At 35.7% G+C, this 23,258-nt stretch overlaps 1 protein-coding gene across 1 annotated transcript in view; it reads right to left on the bottom strand.

The window, feature by feature from the left end:
* DCC (DCC netrin 1 receptor) overlaps positions 1-23,258 on the bottom strand; it is a 980,012-nt gene that overhangs the window by 453,052 nt on the left and 503,702 nt on the right. The window contains exons 4-5 of the mRNA XM_053701117.1: positions 8,703-8,853; positions 6,657-6,793 (exon numbers count right to left, since the gene is read on the bottom strand). Of these exons, the coding sequence (XP_053557092.1) occupies positions 6,657-6,793; positions 8,703-8,853 (288 nt within the window). The remainder of the gene's footprint in view (positions 1-6,656; positions 6,794-8,702; positions 8,854-23,258) is intronic.

Genomic DNA, 23,258 nt, shown 5'->3' with positions numbered 1-23,258 from the left:
AGTATAGTGGGGGTGATGTGGGTGGACGGCAGATTAGGGATTATTAATATTTAAATAGTATTTGCGATGCGGGAGGGCAGTGGCTTAGGGGTTAATAACTTTAATATAGTGGTGAGGGTTTTAGAGAGCGGCGGGATAGGGGTTAATATGTTGTTAAAGTGGTAGCGTTTTCGGAAGCCGCAGATTAGGGGTTAATACATTTATTATAGTGTTTGCGAAATTGCGATGCGGGAGTGCCTCGGTTTAGGGCTTAATAGGTAGTTTATGGGTGTTAGGGTACTTTTTAACACTTTAGTTATGAGTTTTATGTTACAGATTTGTAGCTTAAAACTCATAATTACTGACTTTAGATGGCGTTACGGATCTTGTCGTTTTAGGCTGTAACGCTCGCTTTTTAGCCAGAACGCAAAACTGGTAATACTGGCACTATGGGAATCCCATTAAAAAACGTAATTTTTACGAGTGCGGTACTGACGTTGCGTTACAGGCTAAAAGGCTTGCGGCACAGCTCCGACAAGACTTGTAATGGCTGCGTTAGGGAAAATGATGCGTTATGGGCCACAACGCTGCTATTTGTCTCATAACGCAAAACTTGTTATCTAGCTGTAAATGATTAGAAACTACTTAGAGCAATTCAAATAATGATATAGTCACTACTATACTAATAGACAGAAAGACAGTTACATTTTGATAGAAAAGTAGACTTCCCAAAAGACCACTTATTTATCCAATTTATAAGGTAATTTTGGAATACAAATTTCTGCCTTAAAGACACTGACAAAAATATTAACATAAAAACAGTATTATGTATTGCCAACTAATGTATTTATTTATGCATTGTATGCACTTTATTTATTTTTTATTATTATTTTATAATATTAGAAAATAAAAAATATATATTTTTTCTTGTTGCCAATGTTTCTTTTTATTCCAAACATGGCAGTGGGACAAAAGATTTGTTGCTGTGCTTTTTTTCTTTTCATTTAGAATCAGTTTGTCACTTAAATGTCATTCTAAACACAATCTTCTCTTGCAATGAAATGTATTTGGACAAACAAGATTTCTTCTCTACTTGCTGTAATTTGCATATACCTGAACTAAATAGCTTTGTTACTAAATCCTATGCAGCAAATCTACAAACACAAAAAATGTCATTCAAGAAAATATTTATACATCTCAGAGATAGAAAAAAGCAACAAAAAAAACCTATCATAATTTATAGTTAGTGATATTTTAAGAACTCTAAGAGCAATCCTTATTAATTTTTTTAAATGTGTGTAATTTCAGAAAGGGACACGTTAATGTATAAAATGAGACAGAGGGGTGGAATTATGAAGCAGCAGATGTCGCTTCCGACCCACTCCGCTTCAGGTCCGCCTCAAGCAAAATTGAAGAAGCAGCGGTCGTAAGGCCGCTGCTCCTTAACTCGTCTGCCGGATCAGATATGATCGGGTTAATTGACACCCCCTGCTAGCGGCCGTTTGGCTACGAATGTGCTGGGGGGGGGAGCATTGCACAAGCATTTCACTAGAAATGCTTGCGCAATGATAAATGCTGACAGCATATGTTGTCTGCATTTATCGATGTGTGGCGGACATGATCATGTCCACGTAAATTGGCCCCAGAGAGTATACGAAAATTTCACTATCCAGCCTAGCAAACTTCACAAGGCTCATCAAACTCTCCAGCTTCCCAAAACCCTAGGTCAGCTGTGGTGGACCTTTATGAGAATATGTGCCCATATTAGAAATAATCTTCTAAAAATTCTCATAAGTGTCCACTGTGCCTTTAAAAAAACAAACAAATAAAGGCACATTAAAGGAATATTAAATTTTTTTTTTTTAATCAGTAAGATCTATTAAAGGGACATTAAACATGAAATAAAATTAATGTACCTCTGTCTAATAATGGATTCCACCATTTTGGAACTTTTTACATTGCAGGTATCTAAAAGAGAGTTGCTGCACATGCGCAAACACATCAGTACTGGAATGCAGTGGAAGACAGATTTCAACATGGCGGCACCCATGGCTAGATGGAGATGGAGCATAATCTCAATACTAAACTTATAAAAATGTATTTAGTGTTTTAACAATTACTGTTATACATACCATGATAGCAATGATCCCCAGCTAAATTTGTTGAGTGTCACTTTAGCAACTTGTGCCCTTTTTTAAGGGATTGAAACCTCAAAGGATCATTAAACACAAAAAGCATTTGTTTTTTATGAAAACGGTTAAAGGAAGAGTCAAGTCAAAATTAAACTTTCATGATTCAGACAGGGCATGCAATTTTAACAACTTTGGTATTCTTTGTTGAAAGCTAAACCTAGGAAGGCTCACATGCTAATTTCTAAGCCCTTGAAGGCTGCCTCTTATCTCAGTACATTTTGAAATTTTGACAGTTTTTTTAAAGCTAGACAGCTCTAGTTCCTGTGTGTCATATAGATAACATTGGGCTCACGCCTGTGGAGTTACTTATGAGAGGGCACTGATTGGCTAAAATGCAAGTCTGTCAAAAGAACTGAAATAGGGGGGCAGTTTGAAGAGGCTTAGATACAAGGTAATCAAAGAGGTAAAAAGTGTATTAATATAACTATGTTGGTTGTGCAAAACTGCGGAATGGGAAATAAAGGGATTATCTATCTTTTTAAACAATAAAAAATCTGGAGTCTACTGTTCTTTTTAGTTACAACTTTTTAAATTGATACAGAAAATGTATGCTCAAATACAGACGTTTCAGTTACTCACTGGCTGACACCTACTCAAAATCCTCTTGGTAGAGCATAAGAATATCTGCTTCTATGCAAAAACCCTGTTTCTAAGGTGTAACTAAGAAGCACATTAAATTCATTAACAAGGTGAGTAATATATCAACCTAACAAGAAAAAGTTTCAAAAAGATTTGCACGTCTTTAAGCAAATTTGTAAACTCACACTGCTATAGATATCTAAATTAGTGAAGTAAATGATTACATTTTAAAATATAGCACAATAGCAAACAATTCAATATTGCTAAAGTTTGTGCAAACTGTACAATTTCTCCTATTTCTGATTTATTGAAATACGCTCACACTGCAAGTTCCTGAGTTAGCATACGTTGTGCTTCAATTCTAGAAGTTGCCCAGATGACATGAGGTGTAATTGTTACAAGTTATTCCTAAGAAAAGTCAGCATTAAAAATCCTAAACAAGCTCACTTCAGTCCTATAAATCATTTAATCTTTTCCTGTCTATTCCTTATAATATTCTACACTGGGTATTACTTGCTTTATAGAAAACTAAAGGGGATTGGAACTTTCAAACCAAGACTGTCGAAAATCAATACTCAAAGTTTTACAGCCTAACACACACAGGTGTGTTCCATGGAATTCAATAACTCTTTACCTTGTTTATATACAAAATTAGAGTTTAAAGGAACAGTCTACAATAGAATTGTTATTGTTTTAAAATATAGATAATCCCTTTATTACCCATTCCCCAGTTTTGCACAACCAACACAGTTATATTAATATACTTTTTACCTCTGTGATTACCTTGTATCTAGGAACCTTCTTCCAGCCCCCTGATCACATGACTGTGACTGTTTATTATCTATTGTTTTGTGCTAAATCTTAAATAACCCCCTGTGCCTGAACACAGAGTTATCTATATGGCCCATGTGTACTTTGTCTCTTTGTGTTGAAAAGAGATTTAAAAAGCCTGTGATAAGAGGCAGCCCTCAAAGGCTTAGTTATTATATAGTTAGTATATGAGCCTACCTATGTTTAGTTTAAACTAAGAATACCAAGAGAAAAAAAGCAAATTTGATGTTAAAAGTAAATTGGAAAGTTGATTAAAATGACGTCCTATCTGAATAATGAAAGTTTAATTTTGACTAGACTGTCCCTTTAAGGATTGAAAAATGTACAAATCTTTGTCCCATAATTACTAACAATGAATAATGATAATATGCTGTTTCCTAGTGAAAGTACAGTGGTAAATTGACACTTATATACAGAAATGACATATTTACTTTCCCAATTTTCCTTATATAATTGAAACATTTTGCATAAAACACTAAAAAATAAAATAAATGGTTGATAGAATGTAATATTCAAAACAAAAAATTGCAAAAGAACAAAATGCTGATGTTTGTTGTTTTTTAAATCACACTAGCTGTGCAATTTTAAACAACATTATTTCCTGCCTTGTAGTGGGTGCTCCAGATGCCTACTTAGGTATCTCTTCAACAAAGAATACAATAAGCAAATTTGATAATAGACGTAAATTAGAAACTTTTTTTTTTTAATTATATGCTCTATATGAGTCACAAAAGAAAATTTTGGAGTTTAATATCTCTTTAAGCATCTAAATTGTGTCGGATTTCAATCACTTTGATCCGATCTGGATGATTTACAGCCCCTTCTCCCCTGCGACTTGATGCACACAAGCAGGGGTGGTATTGCACAAGCAGTGTCGAGGCCGTACAGATTAGAGTCATGATAGAGAACCTTGCCCGTCTAGCACATGTTAAATGGAGACCTTAGTGTCCATAAATCAATAAATGGTGCAATGAGTGTGCAACCAATGTGTGGAAGGCAGGAAAAGGACACAAAATAAATAAAGTGCACTACTATTTTTTTTAACTACATGCAAATAAAATATTTGATAGTATAATCTTAAAGTGTTTTTCTTTAACAGGGCATTGATGACATTTTATTTAGATGCATAGCATATACCAGAAAACTAAGCACTGCACTGTAACAAATCAACATAAAAAAATTAATATGTTTGTTATCATAATTAGTTTTGTTCTGTAATCCAGGACATTGCTTGTGCAATGATACGCTGTCGGCATTCATCAATGTCTATCGGACTTGATCTGCCGAGCAGATCATGTCGGACAGACCGATGATAAATTGGCCCCATTGTGTGAAATGCCACAAGTAGGGATGGGCGAAAATGCTGAAAATGTAATTTGATTGGTAGAACGAATAGTCCTATGGACATTTCTTTTTGGACAATCGAATGTTGATAAGAATGAAAATCAATTAAAATTCGGTAATCAAATGTTATTTCCGGTTTTCGAATGTTCATAATAAAGTCGATTATCTACATTCGAAATTTTGAATGTAACATTCGATTTAACATATACTATTCAGAAGTTCAATAGTTCATGTGGTAGGGAATTTAGTAAATTGATCAATAATAGATATAAATATATCAATTCAAATGTTTCTATTTTGAATATTGCATAATTGAAATATTACATTTAAAGAAAGCATTAGAAATACTATTAAAAATATATTGATTCAAATGTTTCAAATTCGAATATTGCATAATTTGAATCGAATTATTAGAAAAATGTGAATCTAATATTTCATTTAAAAAAAGCATTAGAAAAACTATTACATTTAACGAATGTTAGAATGTTGTACAAACATTCAAAATTCAGAACAAATGAATGCATTTGTTAAAATTTGTTTCATTTTTCGAAGGTTGCAAACCATTTGCCCATCCATAGCTGCAGGGTAAGAATTCTGATAAAGCATACCAAAATTGATTTCAGCCATCATATACTTTTTTTTAAAAAAAGACCTTTATACTCTCATATGTGGGTCCACAGAAAGTACAATGTTTCAGGCCACCAATAGGCCCTTAGTCATATATATGTACATGACAAAGGGCCTATTGTTGGTCTGAAATGTTATACTTTCTTTGGACCCACATATGAGAGAATAAAGATCTTTTAAGAAAAAGTATATGGTGGCTGGAATCAATTTTGTTATGCAGTATTAATACGACTTGGGAAGTCTGTGACTTATTTTGATGTTTAAGAATTCTGATATCTGCAGGGGACACAGCTTTTCTAGAACACTGGTTTTTAAACCTGTCCTCAAGCTTCCCCAACAGGCCAGGTTATCAGGATTACCTTGGATGAGAGGAGGTAAAATAACCATGTTTACTAATCAGCTGATTGTTTCACCTGTGCTCTAGTTCAGATATCCTCAAAATGTGGCCTGTTAGGGAGGCCTGAGACAGGTTTGAAAACCAATGCTCTAGAGGTATTGAGAAAAAACGGAAAATTTGCACAAAAAAAATAATAGAAAATACATTCTTTATACTATGCATACTTTATTTATGGGTGATTCCATTTTGAGTAAAGTGTCCCTTTAATAAATGGAATGGATAACCATAAAATCATAATGCCTGACCTTGATCTCATCTGCACAAACTTATTTATAGTCAAACAATATATGTGTACACATAAATAAAATAAATAGGACACCATTATCATTCATATACCCAGTATATAAATATACCAGGTAACTTCATTTTGGTTCTTATAATACAAAGGCTGATATATCAGGGAAGCAAAAATGAATCAGTGGAACTTTTAAACAATGAAAGGAACCACTACTTTACATGCGTAACTTGTAAACACTCTTTTATATAAGCTCCAGTTAACAATTACCAAAGCTCTCAGTGTAATCATTTAGAGAACTGCAATTGAACAATATTTATGTGATTAAGGACAAGGAATAAATATATCTATGTAAGAGTAAGAAAAATAATCCACAACTATTTTGCAGCAAACCATGTGTAAACATTAAGTATCTTTTAAATGCTAATTAATAGGTATCATAAATTAGCCTTGATATATCCAATGCACTTACCCATGATGCTGAGCTCTGCGGAAGCACTGATGTTCTCATTTTTATAAGTAACTAAACACGTGTAAGTCCCAGAATCATCAGCCGTTACATTAGAAATAAGCAGATTACTGCCTCCCAGCAAAGAATATTTCCGTGTCCTTAAACATAATAAAAAAAGAAAAGAAATATGAACCAGTGAATAATGAGTCGGAAAAAACACAGCTTGTGCCATTTCTATACTCCCAGGGCTAGAATAAATGCCTTTATAGATCTTATTGGGCCTGAAATATTAAGGGGATATTCAAAATTAAAAATGATATGCTCTAATTTCTTAGCATTAATGACTAAAAGACGTGCATTTGTTTGTCGTAAATGCATAAATGTATATTAGTGATGAAAATATGAATATCCAAATTAATGCACAAACTAATTTAAAGAAAAGGGATATAAACTAGGAATTTGTTTCCTCTAAATTAGCTTTAAAAGGTAAAAAAACATAAATATTATTATTATTATTATTATTATTATTAACGGTTACGTTTAAAGCACCAATAATTTCTGCAGCGCTATAGAAAGTTCAATACATTCTAATACATATGCTAACAAGTACAAAAGGGGTAGGTCAATTTATAAGATACATTAAAACTAGAGTTTAGAAAGTGCAGCGTTAAAAAATTCAGTTTGTCCGATCCTTTCGAAATGAATAGTCTGCAAAATTTGTTTCCCCAAATACTTGTCTACTGCACTATTAGGTATTGAATACTGAATGTTTGTGGAACATTGAGGGCTAGATTTATCAAGCCCCTACGGCAGCCCTACGGCAGCAAGTTCTCACAAGAACTTGCTCGCCGTGATTTATCAAGCAGCGGTCACCACGCTAATACTGACCCTTCTAAAGGACCTTCTACTATTAGCACAATGCAGGGCTCTAACGCTCCAGCGCGCTAGTGGTAAGTATTTAAACCCCTACAGGTAATTTAAAAGAAAACTTATGAATACTGACAAATTTTGTTAGTATTAATTTGTTTTCTTTAAATTTAGTCGGTGCATTTGTTCGGAAATTTGTTGAATGAATGCAAAATCATTAGAGAGACATTATACACTCATTTTTCTTTGCATAAATGTTTTGTAGATTATCTATTTATATAGCCCATAAAGTTTTTTGTATAGTTTTGCTTATTTTTAAATAATATTGATCTGATTTTCAAACTCCTAACCAAGCCCCAAAGTTTTAGGAGAATACTGATGTATTCCTCCTCCAGCTTGCTTCTGTTTGTGTAAAGAGTATTTTCATATGCAGAGGAAGGGGGAGGGGGGAATGTCTGTTATTTCCCACTTGCAGTGGGCTTTACAGCTACCTTTTCAATAAAGCTAAGCTTGCAGCTTCAAAGTAAGTTTTTAAACGTTTTTACTGGATTTTTATATCAGTATCTGTGCATAATATTCTTTATAGTAGTGTCTATTACATGCAGTTATATGAAAATTGGTGTATACTGTCCCTTTAACAAAATGAATACACATGCCAAATTAAAGCCACTGAAGTACTTAAATTGATAATCTTAAATATAAGAAGAGAAATGTCATGTCCTTGAGCACAATAAGTGATATGAGCACCGTAATACAAAGTGGCCTACAGGTAGAGAGGTTTTCAAGCTTGCAATTTAAAGGAGATGGAATGCCACAGAAGGTGAGAGACATGAGAATTCTGAGTAAAAAAAAAAAAAAAAAAGAATATACTGTATATAACACACCGAAATATAAATAAATATCTAGCAACAAATCAGAAATAGCCTTTATTAGATGATATGTTTGTTAACAATAATAGTGTGACCATGAGAGAGGACTAGCGTGGCTTATAATAATAATAAAAATAATAATTATACAGCATCCCTAAAGCTGACATCTTAACAAGTGTTAATCCTACAAGAGTTTGGTGGTTGGGAGATGTTAACATTTTGCAAACCCAAATGTTATTTTCCAGAACCAGCACTGGGTTAGGATCCTGCAGAATTAACTTAGGCTTCTCTGCAGTTTAGCTATAGTTCCCATTATGGTGACATCACTTACCTAGTTTGGATGACCTCATCTCCTTGCATCCACAAGATAGTTGGTGTAGGATATCCAGAAACAGCACATTCAAGCACTGCTTCTTGTCCTTCAACAGCAACTAAATTTGACGGCCGCTGCAAGAAGATTTGCTGCCTGTGCAACCCAGATTCTGAAATGAGAAAACATTCAATTAAATTAACCTCAGGTCCTTGGGTTTCAAGATTCCATTTTTTAAAATATTTTATTGACACTTAATGAAAACACATTTGTATGTATAACATCAAATACAAAGCTCTGAAATTAGGCGATTCTGTGTTTTATTGTGAACCTAGTAGACACACAGCTTTTCACAAGTAGGTTATATGAAGCCCCAAAACTTGATAATCATCTTGGCTGACATGACCATTTATACAAAGCTCCTAACTGTCACACATTTAGCAGGAGAATCTAAGATTGGGCTTCATCATTGGCATACATGTCCTTCACAAATTTACATCCTATTTTTCAATTGAACAATGCATCGTAAAAAGTTGAATTCCCTTTAAATCTATTACCTAAATACAAATATATCTAATCCCCCTATTGTTTATGGAACATCAGTACCATACAAAGAAAAACATTCCAATAATACAAACAGTAAATAGTATATTTAGAGGACTCATGGAATGCATCAAAGCAAAAAAATAAAATAAAATCAAATTGCTTTTTTTTATTTTCATGTGATTTTTTTATGCTCTCTGCACATATTTATTTGTTTCATGATTAATAAAGATGGACATTTTTGAATGCAACTAAAATAGCTCTGTAAATCTAAGGGCCATTTGTCTAATGTATTTCTTTGTGAAAACTGATTATCCAAAATAATACACTTTTTACGGTCATTTCCCTGGCTATGGGATTAATGAAAAATTCTTGTCCCAATAAATGCTTTTATCGCTATCTTTGGCAGCATCACATAATTGCCCACTGATCCAAGATCAACTGAGAAACAGAAGGCCACAATTCATACGATGGGTCAAGAAAAACCTTTAGAACAAACAAACTAAAATGAATAAATAAATAACGGTCTGAAATAACCAACATGCTGAAACATGGTAACAGATGGTTTATCACAATGAAAGCAAATCATGTTTATATTATAGAGGAATAAAAGTGAATTTATTGATTGGTTGTAGCAAGAGTTGGATGGCTTATTACTTGATATTAAGAATTGATGCAGGAGAATATGACACACATCTTTGAGACAAAGTATAGGGTTAATAAAATGTACCCATTGATTACAAGAAAGGACAGCAACACATTGCTACAGTCTTTTTTAGAAGCCAAGAGATAAAATAGAAATAAAAGTTTTTGTTTTTTTTTGCTTAAAAAGGTTATTTAAAAGGACATCAATGTCTAGTTTGAATTATACAGCATCTAATTTATAATCTATCTGGAAGTATTTGTATAATATACAATTTGTCCTGATGTTACAATACTGATCCACATGAAAACCATTACAGTATTGTCATTGCAGGTGAACCATTGACAAGAGACATTTATGTGCAGCCACCAATCAGCAGCTAGCTCTTATTAATGCATTGCTGTTTCTGAGCTAACCTAGGTATGCTTTCAATTAAGGATACCAGGAGAACAATGCAAATTAAATAATACAAGTAAACTGGAAAGTTGCTGAAAATCACATGCTCTGTCTGAATAATGAAAGAAACATTTTAAGTTTCTTGCCCCTTTAATGTGCACATGGCCTGCGCCCACAGAGTAAAGACTCATGGTCACTCAGATTTCTCCAAACTTCTGTTCACAAGGCCCGTGGTCAAACCAGCAGTATATCACACACACTATAAAAGTTATTGTTCTAGTAATGATAACTTAAAGGGATATGAAACCAATCAGCGCTACTCAGGTGCTAAACCAAAAAGGAGCAAATTCCTAAGCTTTACATTCCTGCATTTCAAATAAAGATACCAAGATAAAGAGAAAAAAAATGATAAAGTGAGTAAATTAGAAAGTTGATTAAAATTGCATGCTCTATCCGAATCATGAAAGAAAAAAATATATGGGTTTCATATCCCTTTAATATTTAGATTGTAAAATTTATTTTTAATTGTATTACTCCAAATGTTTTATTTCTTATTTTTAATGTTTCTTTATAGTTTTTCAACTTGTTTATGACAGAGAAATTTAGTTTATAAATTTGTAAGGTAAATATATTTTTCATTTATTGGACTCTTATTGCCAATATAAAAATATCATTAAGAAAATGGATGTTAAATTTTCCGAAAGTGAAATACAAACTCTTACAAAGTGAAAATAATATGCTGTCTGTTTCAGTTTTAAAAATTATCATGAAAACAGTTGCTGAACAGGACTGTGTAGATTTTCTGAGGAAGCCTATTTATTATCAGATGACATTTATTGTTGTGATACTAATCCTATATAATAAAAGGCCAAGTATGTTTGTCCGAAGCTGTTATGCACAATAGAGACTGCGCAAGGACAAACATACCTGTCCTTGAGCAGCAGAGATAGTGGTCGGTAGCGGCCGTGATGGGGGGTGTGGCCGGGTGGGCGTGCCGTGATGGGGACGTGAGCGGACAGGCGTGCCGTGATGGGGCATGGCCGGACGGGAGCGTGTGTGATGGGGCGTGGCCGACGGGAGCATCCGTGATGGGGCGTGACCAGGCTGGAGTGTGGCCTAGAGAGCACAAAAGATGGGGAAGAAAGAGCAAAAGAGGGGGGAGAGAGAGCAAAAGAGAGGGGGTAGAGATAGCAGAAGAGGGGGGTGAGAAAGAGAGTGCAAAAGAAAGGGGAAGAGAGAGTGCAAAAGAGAGGGGGGAGAGAGAGAGCAAAAGAGAGGGAGAGAGAGAGAGCATAAAAGAGAGGGGGAGAGAAAGAGCAAAAGAGAAGGGGTTAGAGAGAGCACAAAAGAGAGGGGGGAGAAAGGGAGCAAAAGAGAGGAGGGAGAGAGAGAGCAAAATAGAGGGGGAGAGAGAGAAAAATAGAGGGGGAGAGAGAGCAAAAAGAGAGGGGGAGAGAGAGGAAAAAACTGGAGGAGAGCGAGAGAGCAAAAAAAGAGAGGGGGGATAGAGAGCAAAAAAAAGGGGAGAGAGAGAGCGCAAAAGAGAGAGGGAGGGAACGAGAGAGTAAAAGAGAGGGGGAGAGAGAGAGAGTGCAAAAGAGAGGGGAGAGAGAGCAAAAGAGAAAGGGGGAGAGAGAGAGCAGAAGAGGGGGAGAGGGAGCGCAAAAGAGAGGGGGAGAGAGAGAGCAAAAAAGAAGAGGAGAGCGAGAGAGAAAAAAAGAGAGGGAGAAAAGATAGAGCAAAAGAGAGGGGGAGAGAGAGAGCAAAAGAGAGGGGAGAGAGAACAAAAGAGAGGGGGAGCGATAGCGCAAAAGAGAGGGGGAGAGAGAGCGCAAAAGAGAGGGGGATGGATAGAGAGAGAGCAAAAGTGAGGGGGGAGAGAGAGAGCGCAAAAGAAAGGGGAAGAGAGAGTGCAAAAGAGAGGGGGAGAGAGGGAGAGAGAGCAAAAGAGAGGGGAGAGAGAGAGAGCGCAAAAGATAGGGGGAGAGAGAGTGCAGAAGAGAGGGGGGAGAGAGAGCAAAAGAGAGGGGGAGAGAGAGAGCGCAAAAGAAGGGGGAAGGGAGAGAGAGAGCAACAGAGAGGGGGAGAGAGAGAGCCCAAAAGAGAGGGGGGAGAGAGAGCGCAAAAGAGAGGGGGAGAAAGAGAGCACAAAAGTGAGGGGGAGAGAGTGCAAAAAAGAGAGGGGGGAGAAAGAGAGCAAAAGAGAGGAGGGAGAGAGAGAGCAAAAGAGAGGGGGAGAGAGAGCAAAAAAAGAAGGGGGGAGAGAGAAAGACAAAGAGAGGGGAGAGGGAGCGCAAAGGAGAGGGGAAAGAGAGAGAGAGCAAAAGAGAGGGGGAGGGAAAGAGAGAGCAAAAGAGAGGGGGAAAGAGAGAGTGCAAAAGAAAGGTGAGAGAGAGCAAAAGAGAAGGGGGAGAGAGAGAGCAAAAGAGGGGGAGAGGGATTGCAAAAGAGAGGGGGGAGAGAGAGAGCAAAAAAGAAGAGGAGATCGAGAGAGAGAGAGAGAGAGAAAGAGAGAGAGAGAGAAAGAAAGGGAGAAGTGATAGAGCAAAAGAGTGGGAGGAGAGAGAGAGCAAAAGAGAGGGGGGAGAGAGAGAGCCAAAGAGAGGGGGAGTGATAGCGCAAAAGAGAGGGGGAGAGCGCAAAAGAGAGGGGGATGGATAGAGAGATAGCAAAAGAGAGGGGGTAGAGAGAGAGAGTGCAAAAGATAGGGGAAGAGAGAGTACAAAAGAGAGGGGGAGAGAGAGAGCAAAAGAGAGGGGGAGAGAGAGAGCAAAAGAGAGGGGGAGAGAGAGAGCACAAAAAAGGAGGGGGGAAGAGAGCAAAAGAGAAGGGGGAGAGAGAGCAAAAGATAGGGGGAGAGAGAGAGCGCAAAAGATAGGGGGAGAGAGAGCACAAAACTGAGGGGGGAGAGAGAGAGCAAAAGATAGGGGAAGAGAGAGCGCAAAAGAAGGGGGAAGGGAGAGAGAGTGCAAAAGAGAGGGGGGAGAGAGAGCAAAAGAGAGGGGGAGAGAGAGAGAGCAAAAGAGAGGGGGAGAGAGCGCAAAAGAGAGGGGGGAGAAAGAGAGCAAAAGAGAGGAGGGAGAGAGAGAGAGAGCAAAAGAGAGGGGAAGAGAGAGCAAAAAAGAAGGGGGGAAAAGAGAAAAAGAGAGGGGGAGAGGGAGCGCAAAAGAGAGGGGGGAGAGAGAGAGAGCAAAAAAGGTGAGAAGAGCGAGAGAGCAAAAAAAGAGAGGGGGAGAGAGAGCAAAAAAAAAGGGGAGAGAGAGAGCACAAAAGAGAAGGGGAGGGAAAGAAAGTGCAAAAGAGAGGGGGAGAGAGAGAGCGCAAAATAGAGGGGAGAGAGAGCAAAAGAGAAGGGGGAGAGAGCAAAAGAGTGGGAGAGGGAGCGCAAAAGAAAGGGGGAGAGAGAGAGCAAAAAAGTAGAGGAGAGTGAGAGAGAAAAAAGAGAGAGGGAGAAGAGATAGAGCAAAAGAGAGGGGGAAGAGAGAGAGCAAAAGAGAGGGGTGAGAGAGAGAGCAAAAGAGAGGGGGCGAGAGAGAGATAGCAAAAGAGAGGGGGAGAGAGAGAGCAAAAGAGAGGGCGGGAAAAGGAGAGAGCAAAAGAGAAGGGGAGAGGGAGAGCAAGGGGTGGGACCGCTGTGCTGCAAAAAATGGCCCGTGTACATGGGCTTTAGGACTAGTATGCTTATAAAAGAAATATGCCAACTTCAGCTTGTTGTTTTAATAATAATAAATGCTCTTTGGAAGAACAAACATATCTGTTATTACTTTAAATATATAGGCTCTCATTTATGAAAGATATGTAAGCATCTTCAGGGTCTTTTCAATGTGTCCGCAATCTTTGAGGTTGCAGATGCCAGGTGAACCTAACTCAGAATGATGGTCAACTCTTGATTTCAAACAATTGGTTGCAGGTTTGTGTTTGCTTGTGCAATATTAAATTGCTGGCCTTGACCCCCCTCCACCAAGTTTTGCAGATAGTTCCTTTAATAATATATAATCACATATAAGATGGAAAAAACTCCATTTATTTGAATTACCAAGGGAGTCCTGTACACATGTTACTATTTAAAGTAACCTTCAAAAAATGTGACGTACAACAGTGTAATCTTTTCAGAACTACTAACACAAAAAATATTTATTAAGAAAATAAAGAAAAAAAAAATTAAACAAAAATGAGACCACTGCACGTCATATTTTTTAAATTAATTTAAGACTATGAATTATGAGAGAATTATGGGCTTAAGATATTTTTTTCTGAATTCAAAAATATTTATTTTAATCATCCTTTATTCCGGGAGCACAAATAAATAGATCTCCCCTTAAAAAAAAAAAGATATAAATAACAGCATGGAAATACTATTAATGCTACCACCTGTCTGGATATTATTCCACATACCATTTAGCTGGTTAATTTCACTGTAGCACACTTTACTTGACACACTTTCAGTTGGCACTGTTAACTGGATAATTTCTTGGCATACTTTTGCATTAATGTTCTGGTATGATACATTTTAGCTGGCACATTTTATCATGCATTGCTTTGTATGTAATACTCCAATATGGCACTTTAGCTGTCACCTTTCGCAGTGTTGCTTTTATTATTGCAATGGAACACTTTATCTGACACTTATCACTATCTGCATTTATGTATTTATTACTTAAAGGGACAGTTTACTCAAAATGTTCTCCCCTTTAATTTGTTCCCAATGATCCACTTTACCTGCCAGAGTGTATTAAATTGCTTACAAGTATTTCCATTAGCCCTATATTAGCATTTTAAATAATTCATTTAGCCTGTGGTATCCCCACCCATCCTAAAAGTTTTTGGCCTAAAGGCCAAGCTGTGTTAACACAGCCAGTAGTAGAAATTACACTCCCAGTGGGTTTTAGAAGAGATAAGGTAATAAAATGTTAATGTTCCATTGTTCCCTCCAAGTATTGGTGATTGGTTTATGGACAGATATAAGATAAAGAAGCAGGTATATGTACATAATGTGATAAAGTAATGAGCTCTGATAATACCAACAAGCTCAACCAATTTTATTAGGTTGTGGCTTCAAAACACAAAATCAGCTAATTCATATACACAAATAATCCTTAAAAAAAGCAAATCTCATACATTTTATTCTCTGCAGCTGCTAAAAAAGTAACTGGAAACACATTAAGCGATAAACAATTGTATAGTATAGTGTCCCTTTAAGGTTTCTGACTGCTTACCAAGGTTAATCTTTTTAAAACTAGAAGGCAAGTCCTGGAGTACCCTCTGCCTATTACCCAAATATTTGTACATGTTGAGAAACTAGGACTTACAGGGAAAATGACTTCATAATCTACATGCCTAATAAACTAAGCTTAACAAACACAAGGGCGACTGTTGGGGAGAAGGTAAGGGTTATTAGGTTATACATTAAGAGAAAAAGGTTTATATGTGTTATATGCAAATCCGAACAAATTTGTATTAAAAAAAACACTTGGAAACTTAGGCCTAATTTTGTTGACTCTTCCCAAGACAGTGAGCACCCTTCAAGCACTCTATCTAACCAAATAAGTCTGTAAGTCCATGAAATATTCACCCAACAGCTTAGGAGAAGACTGAGGTAACTACAGGCCAGAATGTTTAACTTTAATACAGAAAAAATTAATGGAAAGTGTTGTCTTCTGTACAGTAAATAAAAACGTACAGAATAAAAGACAGATGGCCCCATTTACAATACTTTGGATGGAGAAAGTTCCCAAGAAGGGAACCTGTCCATCCATGTTTAATGAGAGCAAGGCAGCATCCTCTATCAGAAATGTATGATTGAACAAGCAAATGCTTATGCAACCCTTCCCCCTGATCTCATCCAACCAATACTGTGAGAGCAGGGCTTGTCAGACATCTGTCGGTCTGATGAAGAGACACCACAAATGTGATGTAATTAAATTGACATCTTTGTTCAAACGATGAGTGCCTTTGCCTGAAATGTCTTTATTGTATATATATATATATATATATATATATATATATATATATATATATATATATATATATATATATATATATATATATATATATATATATAAAAGTAGATCATTGGAGTCCAGCACCATAAATTTGTAGATAGTTTCCAGCCTGTGTGCTTGTCACAGTGGAGTATCGGCAAAACTCCAATGAATACAGTCCATGTACAAAATATGTGACAGCACCACAGTACGAACTGCTTCTTTTAAAGGTGAAAAATTCTCTTTTTTTAGGATATGCATGAATAAGGACCATGTAGGTCCGAAACGTCGCTTTTTATGGTTGTTATATCCAAAATAAAGAGAATTTTTCACCTTTAAAAGAATCAGTTCGTACTGTGGTGCTGTCACATATTTTGTACATTGACTATATATATATATATACAGTGGGGCAAAAAAGTATTTAGTCAGCCACCAATTGTGCAAGTTCTCCCACATAAGAAGATGAGAGAGGCCTGTAATTTTCATCATAGGTATACCTCAACTATGAGAGACAAAATGTGGAAACAAATCCAGACAATCACATTGTCTGATTTGGAAAGAATTCATTTGCAAATTATGGTGGAAAATAAGTATTTGGTCAATATCAAAAGTTCATCTCAATACTTTGTTATATATCCTTTGTTGGCAATGACAGAGGTCAAACATTTTCTGTAAGTCTTCACAAGGTAGTCACACACTGTTGCTGGTATGTTGGCCAATTCCTGCATGCAGATCTCCTCTAGAGCAGTGATGTTTTGGGGCTGTTGCTGGGCAACACAGACTTTCAACTCCCTCTAAAGGTTTTCTATGAGGTTGAGATCTAGATACTGGCTAGGCCACTCCAGGACCTTGAAATGCTTCTTATGAATGCACTCCTTCGTTGCCCAGGCGGTGTGTTTGGGATCATTGTCATGCTGAAAGACCCAGTCACATTTCATCTTCAATGCCCTTGCTGATGGAAGGAGGTTTGCACTCAAAATCTCACGATACATGGCCCCATTCATTCTTTCATGTACACGGATCAGTCGTCCTGTTCCTTTTGCAGAGAAACAGCCCCAAAGCATGATGTTGCCACCCCCATGCTTCACAGTAGGTATGGTGTTCTTTGGTTGCAACTCAGCATTCTATCTCCTCCAAACACGATGAGTTGTGTTTCTACCAAACAGTTCTACTTTGGTTTCATCTGACCATATGACATTCTCCCAATCCACTTCTGGATCATCCAAATGCTCTCTAGCATACTTCAGATGGGCCTGGACATGTACTGGCTTAAGCAGGGGGGCACGTCTGGCACTGCAGGATCTGAGTCCCTGGCGGTGTAGTGTATTACTGATGGTAGCCTTTTGTTACGTTGGTCCCAGCTCTCTGCAGGTCATTCACTAGGACCCCCTGTGTGGTTCTGGGATGTTTGCTCAATGTTCTTGTGATCATTTTGACCCCACGGAGTGAGATCTTGCGTGGAGCCCCAGATCGAGGGAGATTATCAGTGGTCTTGAATGTCTTCCATTTTCTAATTATTGCTCCCACAGTTGATTTCTTCACACCAAGCTGCTTTCCTATTGCAGATTCAGTCTTCCCAGCCTGGTGCAGGTCTACAATTTTGTTTCTGGTGTCCTTGGTCTTCACCATAGTGAAGTTTGGAGTGTGACTGTTTGAGATTTTGGACAGGTGTCTTTTATACTGATAACAAGTTCAAACAGGTGCCATTAATACAGGTAATAAGTGGAGGACAGAGGAGCCTCTTAAAGAAGAAGATACAGGTCTGTGAGAGCCAGAAATCTTACTTGTTTGTAGGTGACCAAATACTTATTTTCCACCATAATATGCAAATAAATTCTTTCCAAATCAGACAATGTAATTGTCTGGATTTGTTTCCATATTTTGTCTCTCATAGTTGAGGTATACCTATGATGAAAATTACAGGCCTCTCTCATCTTCTTATGTGGGAGAACTTGCACAATTGGTGGCTGACTAAATACTTTTTTGCCCCACTGTGTATATATATATATATATATATATATATATATATATGGCAAACAGGAGACAGCAGTCTCCTCTGGGGTCTGATGAAGGGGAGCATTCCCCGAAACGTCACTAAATAAATCTGTTTGATACTTAAAGGGACAGTATACTATACAATTGTTTTCCCTTAATGTGTTTCCAATAACTTTTTTTACCAGATGCAGAGTATAAAATGTATGAGGTGTGCTTTTTTGAGGCTTATTTGTATATATGAAATAGCTGATTTTGTGTTTTGAAGCCACAACCTAACAAAATGGGTTGAGCTTGTAGGTATAATCAGATCTCATTACCTTTTCACATTGTGTAAATATAACTGATTCTTTATCTTATATCTGTCCTTAAACCAATCACTAATACTTGGAGAGAACAATGGAAAATTAACATTTTATTACCTTATCTCTTCTATAACCCACTGGGAGTGCAATTTCTTCTACTGACACAGCTTGGCCTGGAGGCCAAAAACTTTCAGAATGGGTGGGGATACCAAAGGCTAAATAAACTATTTTAACTGCTAATATAAGGGTGCACCTTACTCACTTTGTATATATATATATATATATATATATATATATATATATATATATATATACATACACACACACACACACACATATATATATATATATATATATATATATATATATATATATAGTATATGTATATACATCCATATATGTATATTTTTGTATTATTATTTTAAACACTTTATAAAAAGTTATTTAATAATGCTATCTTCTTTTATACACCATTTTAGGTAATTCTTGTAATTGTAACACAATCTGTGATATCAAAACCTAATGCAGCATCATTTTCATATCGTATTTTCTTATATATATAACAGGCTTTAATCTTGGCAGGTTTCTTACTAAAACTGCACTTTGCTTAATGCACACCACTGTTCTATTTCTACAGTAACATTTGTTTTACAGTAGTTACTCGAGAAAAATAAGCCTTTCCTTCTAACATTAAAAATGAGACAACTGTTAAGACATTTATATAATTCAGAATATTACCACAAAAGTATGCAATACAAACTGTATTAATTATTGAACAGGGACATACAAATTGGCCTGGCACTGAGAATATGTAACTCATTCATAAATATTTGATAAAGTTAGTCCTGAATATGTTTATTATTGATGACCTGTCAATACATGTGACTTTATTCCTGCCTTATATAACAAACACCTGCAATACGTTTTTTAAGCAAGGACACGTGATAAAATAAAGCAGATCCTAATTAGACTGTGAAATATTACAGTTTTAGTCAATTTGGATTCCTGATAAATACTCCAGGCTTTTATATCAGCTGGATAAAAATAAGCAGGTTGATTTATAGTTTTATTTATGTTTGTTGTAAATCATTCATTTAATCACATTGGTGGCTTATTATTTTTGTCACAGAAGGAAGGAAATATACAACATGATAAACTTTAATCTTGGTAACGAAAATCTGTTGATTAGAAGCTACACATTTTATTAATAAATTCATCCACTTATGGGAAAACAATCAGTCAGCATGACATTCACAAATCACAGTATTAAATTAGCAGTTTTGTTAAGCTGTATATACAGTATATATTTATTTTATTATTATTTTTATTTTTTAGCTAAAGAAGGAGCACTCATAAGAAGATGGTTCTTAGAAAGCCATTGTCAAATTTTAGTTGGTCCAACATTGAGTGAACGATGCTAGTTAGAAATCAGATTGGTACAGATGAAAAGCCAAGTGATAAAGGTGAGTATTCTGGGAGCGTGTGTGAAGTCCAATGTTTCTTTGTGAGAAACCAGTATGAGTTAAATAAAAGTGTGACAGGAGACCCAAGCTCCCATACTGGGGCCGATCCTTCAACTGCTGGAAAATTGAGCTATACCTTTTATGCCATAGCTGCAGTTTGGACAGGGGTATTCTTGACTGTGGGCATATAACATTAACTTTAGCCAATGTTAATGCCATAAAATGTAATAAACCTTACATTAGTAGACTTCTAGAATGCCTGGCACAAGAGTAATGCTATTCTATGAACTAATAAAAAAACGGTAACATTTATAAGAAGTATGGGTCGACATGATCAGCATATTATTCATATGTTCTGTCAAAATCTATGCTCCAAGTAAATGTTTGAATAAATGAGCCACAATAGGGGTACACAGGCCTAACATGGGATAAAAAAAAAAGTGTAATTCTGTAAGAAAGCTCTGCATTCACGATACCCATAGTAATCAAAGCTCATCAAAATGAACTGCTTCTGAGGGAGAAACTCATTGAGCTTTTGAAAGCCTTTTAGACAATGTGGAAAAAGATTTTTTTAGATTTTCTAATAATCCCCCAATTGTATTATACATTTGGAAATGTATAGTTATTAAATTAGATTAATACAATCTATATCATTACTAATGGCTCTATATGTTGTTCAATTCTATACGTTTCAGTGGAGTGGAAATAAAGTAAAAGGCGCTGTGTTCTGTTTTGATGAATCTGCATATCTTTGAGTATCATGTGAATGAATGCTGAAGACCTATCACTGTAATAAAGAATTAAGTTGCATTTCCTGTGCCAATGGAATATGTAAAATACTGCCATACAGATCCTCATTGTGTTGAAAAAATATTACTTTTCTACTAAGTTTAGGGAAAAGATATAGATGGTTTTTGAAGTAAACAAACTCAAACTCCAACTAAGAAAACCTGAGGAACAAAAATATTAGTCGCCCTAGGTATTACGAAAGAAGTACATTTTAGCTGGCTCATGGCAATCACCTGACATTGTGAGAATTTTATAGCCCAGCAGAAAACTCTTTGCCCCGGTGCATTTTATTACTTGTCTCTTGTAAACACACTAAAATATGTTCCTTTGCAGTGCTATTTATCCATTGTCACATAAATGAAATGTATTCATGGCTTCTATTGTATTACGCTTGATACCACTGTTGCTTTGCAAACGTACATCATGTCAGAACTGCAAGAACCCACATCAGGTATTTTCTAAAAGCAAGACCAGTTCACCTGGGAAATGTGCCAATCCAGTAAAATTATAGAGAATGAGATTCCTTGTATTTCAGAAATCAGTCATTTCCAGCCTGGATGATGACAGTAAATCTTTGCTTTATTCTTCCTTACGAACAACTGGGAACAGAGGCGGCAACGCAATTCTGTTATAATTAATCTTTTGAATGAACAGCTGGATTTGGAAGACATGCTGAGGTACTGTCAAGGTGAATGTAGTTTAAAATAGAAATTGGTACTCAGGGAAGGATTTCAGCTATTACAGGTGACAAGTGTGACTATGCCTGGGTATAGTTGGATGCTATTCAGTTTTTAACGTAGGCATGCAAGGTAAACATTTATGATTTCCCCTGCATAATGATAAGCATTTGGTTTGCACATTTGTTATGTTATGCTTTTTTATTTTCAGAGCTAAACAGGTGTAGTTGGTATTGTTGTGTCCAAACTAGGGATGGGTAATTGTGTTTATATTCAAATTTGAATGCTAGAACAAATGTTATTGTAGAAATTTGATTTACATAATATAATTTTTATAAGAATGAATATTCTTCAGAATTCTATTATCGAATGTTATTTACAGTTTTCGAATGTTATTTTCAAATTCGAATGTCACATTCAAATTCGAATATATCATTTATAAAACACAGTTATTGACTAGAAATAGTATTTCGAATTAAAATGTCAGATTCAAATTAGAATATTACATATATAAAACATAGTATTAGACTAGAAATACTATTTTGAATTTGAATGTTACATTTGAATTTGAATGTAGCATTCAAATTCGAATATTACATTTATTAAAACACAGTTATAGACTAGAAATACTATTTTGAATTTGAATCTTACATTCAAATTTGAATATTACATTTAAAAAACAGTATTAGACTAGAAATACTATTTTGAATTCAAATGTGACATTCAAATTTGAATGTAGCATTCAAATTTCGAATATTAAATTTATTAAACACATTTGTAGACTAGAAATACTTTCAATTTTGAAAATTTGGAAAACGAATATTCGAAAATAGAATGTTAGAATGTTATATAAACATTCGAAATTTGATTTGAACAAATCAATGTATCAAAATTCGTTTTAAATTTAAAATTTTTAGAAACATTCGCCCATCCCTAATCCAAACCTTACAAATTAAGGACATCAAAATTTCTCAGTCATTTTTTTTTAAATTCTACTAATCAATATAAAGAGGTCTGCTTCTTTAATAAATATGACTTGTTGATTGTCAAGTGGCTTATGTGAAAATGGTATATATGTTAACTGGTTAAGATTGTTGAGACAGGTTAAGAATAATACATGAGGGAAGTCTCTGTATCTGTGCCACTATCTTAATGAAAAATAAATATTCGGGTCCATAAGTTTGCTAGATTCAAAGTTGGGAACTTCCTCTTTCAAATTAGAGGTCACTTACCTGGAAAGGAACGAAATTGCAGCTTTCTAATTAATTAATGTGGTGCAGTCTTAGAGTTGCAAACCTGCAAACTGTTAGTCAAGAAGCTGCAGTTATAAGTTTGCGGCTTACAAAACTTCTCAGATACCTCGTCTAGTCATCCTATACTAATTTATCCGGAAGGATTGAAAAGCCTGCGCATACATGATTGGTTGCAGGAAGCTGCATAAGCATTTGCTTGTGTACTGCTAAGTTGGGGCAGCAGTTGTTTCCGTTTTTTCCTAAACCTAGATAGACATTTACAAATGACATTATCTTATTATAGATTTCATTTTTGTTGGTCAGTATTTGTAATACTATTCATGTTGGTGTTTATTAATCATTAGAAATATATGATATTTGCATGCAATAAAATAGCTAAGGCAAATTACTGTACTGGCTTAAAACTTTGACATGGAAAAAGGAAAGTGTGTTTAAGTGCAAGGATATAATCAGAAAGATATAAACATTGTTCTATAAATAATAAAGAGTCATACCAGTCACAAGGAAAAACAGTAACTGTAATGTACTTATATTA

The sequence above is a fragment of the Bombina bombina genome, chromosome 2 (assembly GCF_027579735.1).
Source record: "Bombina bombina isolate aBomBom1 chromosome 2, aBomBom1.pri, whole genome shotgun sequence".
Taxonomy (NCBI): domain Eukaryota; kingdom Metazoa; phylum Chordata; class Amphibia; order Anura; family Bombinatoridae; genus Bombina; species Bombina bombina.
The sequence above is the reverse complement of the archived record's forward strand: the minus strand, read 5'-3'. Positions and strand labels throughout refer to the sequence as shown.